Source organism: Eimeria necatrix, genomic scaffold (assembly GCF_000499385.1).
Source record: "Eimeria necatrix Houghton genomic scaffold, Enh_scaff1294, whole genome shotgun sequence".
NCBI lineage: Eukaryota > Apicomplexa > Conoidasida > Eucoccidiorida > Eimeriidae > Eimeria > Eimeria necatrix.
In genome coordinates, this window is record NW_013654907.1 from 1 (window position 1) to 3,513 (window position 3,513).

At 49.4% G+C, this 3,513-nt stretch overlaps 2 protein-coding genes across 2 annotated transcripts in view; both read left to right on the forward strand.

Moving 5' to 3' along the window:
* Positions 1 to 55: 55 nt before the first annotated feature.
* Positions 56 to 1,181, forward strand: ENH_00009770 (hypothetical protein; the record flags this gene model as incomplete). Its single annotated transcript, XM_013584192.1, has 3 exons — positions 56 to 114; positions 354 to 500; positions 727 to 1,181. Coding segments are annotated over 3 exons (661 nt in total), but the record flags the coding sequence as incomplete, so codon positions are not given.
* A 2,236-nt stretch (positions 1,182 to 3,417) lies between these two features.
* The window catches only part of ENH_00009780 (hypothetical protein), a gene marked incomplete at both ends in the record, with an annotated part of 274 nt that continues 178 nt past the window's right edge, over positions 3,418 to 3,513 (forward strand). Inside the window, one exon of the mRNA XM_013584193.1 lies at positions 3,418 to 3,513. Coding sequence (XP_013439647.1) covers positions 3,418 to 3,513 — 96 coding nt within the window.

Consider the following 3,513-nt stretch of genomic DNA (forward strand, 5'->3'; position numbering starts at 1 on the left):
GGTTTAGGGTTTAGGGTTTAGGGTTTAGGGTTTAGGGTTTGGGGTTTGGGGGCAGGCCAGTGGGTGCACAACCACATGGAGGGCCAGGGCAAAATGGAGTTGACGGATGGGAGGGTTTACGAGGGCGGCTACAAGTGCGACAAGAAGCACGGCAAAGGCGCGCCAAACCCTAAACCCTAAACCCTAAACCCTAAACCCTAGGGGCGGGCCGGAGGCCTTCTGCGGCTGCTGAAGGCCCGCTGCAGCAGCAGCGGCGCGCGGCTCGCGTCGCGCTTGCGTCGCCGAGAGCGGCGCGGCCCAGGGTTTAGGGTTTAGGGTTTAGGGTTTAGGGTTTAGGGTTTAGGGTTTTGCAGGGAAAGTGACCTGGCCCGACGGGCGGTGGTTTGAGGGCGAATGGGTCGACGGCAAACAACACGGAGTTGGATGTTATTTTTCTCCCGAGGGTTTTCCATTATCTGAAGTGGAGTGGAGTTTTGGCCGCAAGATTTCCGTCACTGAAGGTCCAAACCCTAAACCCTAAACCCTAAACCCTAAACCCTCCAGCTCTACTTGGGCAGAAGTAAACCCTAAGCTGGGCTCCCCCGCGTTTAGGGTTTAGGGTTTAGGCTGGGGGTTGTAGGCGTGGCCGTTTTACCGGCAGGCGAGGGTGTCCGAAGCCGCACAGCGGGGAAAAGGGTTTAGGGTTTAGGGTTTAGGGTTTAGGGTTTGGGGTTTGGCGTGCTGCAGCAACGGCTAATGTCCTTCCTGCTTCTTCTCCCCTGGGGCCCCTCGAGGGTACTGAAGAGGGGCCCCCCTCCTCCACAGCTTCGGAGAGCCGGGGGCCCCCCGCTGAGTCCGAAGCTGAAGCTCATGCTGCTGCTGCTGCTGCTGCTGCTGCTGCCCCGCAGCAGCAGCAGCAGCAGCAGCAGCAGCAGGGGAGTCCCAGCAAGTGGGGCAAATCGGCTCGCAAGAAAAAAGAGAAAACGCCGAAGAAGAAAAAAGACGCAAAGCATGCGGAGGCTTCAGCAGCAGCAGCAGCAGCAGCAGACACGCCTGCAGCAGCAGCAGCAGCAGCAGACGCGCCTGCAGCAGCAGCAGCAGCAGAAGAGCCTGCAGCAGCAGCAGCAGCAGCAGCAGCTCCGAAGAAGAAAAAAGGGTTTTCTCTCTTCGGCAAGAAGGAGCCGAAGCAGCCAGCGGCTTGAGGGTTTTCAGGATTTGCTGCAGCTGATTAGAAACAAAAAATAAAAATAAATAAAATAAATTAAATAAATAAATAAAATAAATAAATAAATAAATAAATAAATAAATAAATAATTAGAAAGTGGTGCTGCTGCCTACGGGCAGCGCCTGCTGCGTTTGCTGCCATTTAAAACAGGTTGGCTCTGTTCTTTCTTTTGCCGCGAAAACCCTAAAAAAGGGTTTGGGATCCCGCAAACCCTAAAAAAGGGTTTGGGGCCCCGCAAACCCTAAAAAAGGGTTTGCAGCAACGCTGCCGCGTCGAAATGATTTGCTAAATGTGTAATAGACAAAAAACAATTATTTGTTCTCTTATGGATTAATACTTTTGTCCATAATGCCCTTGGCAAAAAAACATTAAATGCTCGCGCGCACCTGGGGCTTAGGGTTTAGGGTTTAGGGTTTAGGGTTTAGGGATTTTTCGATTTTACTTCTCACGGGAAAAGGCATTTATTTCAAATTTAACAAATTGGCATTTTCCAGAAATCACTAATTCAACTGAAGAAGTTAAAAGTCGATTTTAAAAAATGAAATAATGAAAAGTTCTTTTTCAATTTTAATGAATTTCTTTTTAAATGTTTTTCTTTTTGTTCTTCAAAAGTTTAAAAGATTTATTTTTATTTTTAATTCAAAAATAAAAAACAAAAAAGGGTTTATTGTCTTCGCCTTTGGGGGCTGCGGTGTACGTACACCTAGCTGTCTCTTTGCTGCGGGCAAACCCACAAAAACCCTAAACCCTAAACCCTAAACCCTCGCTGCGTGTGCAGCGAGGGTTTAGAGGGTCTTTGGCGCGGGCGACAAGCTGTCTGTACACCGCAACTTCGCAAAGGAGCAGCTTTTCTGGTGCTCCCTCAACCCACGGATTAGGGTTTAGGGTTTAGGGTTTAGGGTTTAGGGTTTAGAGTTTAGCTGTTGGAGCAGCAGGCAGCGCGCAGCAGCGAGTTTGGCGGCTTGAGATGCACTTCAGGGTTTGGGGTTTCGCACCTTCAGCTAGGGTTTAGGGTTTAGGGTTTGGCGCGGAGAAAGCAGCAGTTTTTAATGAAAAAAGGAGGCAAACGAAAAGGAGAAATGTTTTATTTGTATTTAATTAAATTAATTATATTTGTTTTTGTTTTGTTTCTCTTTTGAGGTGTCTAAACCCCAGGTGTATGTGCAGCGAGGGGGGCTGGGGAGCGAGGTGTACAGACACCCGAGAGCAGCACCCAGCTCCGAAAAGAACGAAAAGTGCCATTTGAAGGCCACAAAAGAATAAAAAAGAAAATAATTAAATTAATTTAATTCTATTTTAACAATTGCGGAAAAAGCGGCGTTGAAACACCCCAAAACTTCCTCCATTTGCCCGGCTTTCTTTCCGGCTCGCCAGCAGCAACCGCTGCTGGCTAGCTGCTGCTGCTTCTGCTGCTGCTGCTGCTGCTGCGGGCCAATTTGAGTCGTTTTTGAGTTGGTTTGTTTTTAAAATATAAAAATAAAACAATAAAACAAAAAGAAGAAAAAACAGCTCCGGAATTCGCGACAAGTGCGGGGCCGCGGGGCCCCACCGGCTCGCCGGCGAGAGTGAAAGAGGGTTGAATTGCGTTGAATTTTTCTATTTTTTAATTTTTTTGAATTAATTAAATAAAATTAAATAAAATAAATGGAAAGAAAACACCAAAGAGGCGAAACACTCTACAGTTTCGGCGTGTACGGACGGCTGGGGGCCCCGCGGGTGTGGGGCCCCAGGGGCCCCCCGGGGCTCGCGGACTTGGAAATAATTTGAAGAGGAGACTTTGGACTTTATTTTTGCATTTGCTGCGCCTTTTTCGCCTTTAAAAGCGAAGAAGACTTTCATAAATTTGCCTTCGAAGTCCGGCGGCGTTCGGCGAGCAGTTTGCGGCGCTGGGGTGTACGTACACCCCAAAACGCGCGCGCGCACGCCCAAGAAGCTGCGGTGTACGTACACCTGAAGCTGCCGGGTGTACGCGCAGCTGCGCGCAGCAGCTGCCAGGAAAAAGGAGAAAAGAAGACTTTTATTTTTTGAAATGAATTTGGAAAGCAAAAGAAAACAACTGGAGGAGTTTTTGCGCTTCGGCGGAAAACTCAAAACGCTGAAGCGCGCGGGCTGGCTGCGGTACGTACACCCCAGCGCCGCGGAAAGCGTCGCCGACCATTCTTTCGGAGTTGCATTTCATTTCATTGGACTTTCCGACGAAGACTTCCTCGTCAATGGCCAACTCGCAGACAGAAGCAAGTCCGCAGCAGCAGCAGCAGCAGCAGCAGCAGCAGCAGCAGCAGCAGCAGCAGCAGCAGCAGCAGCAGCAG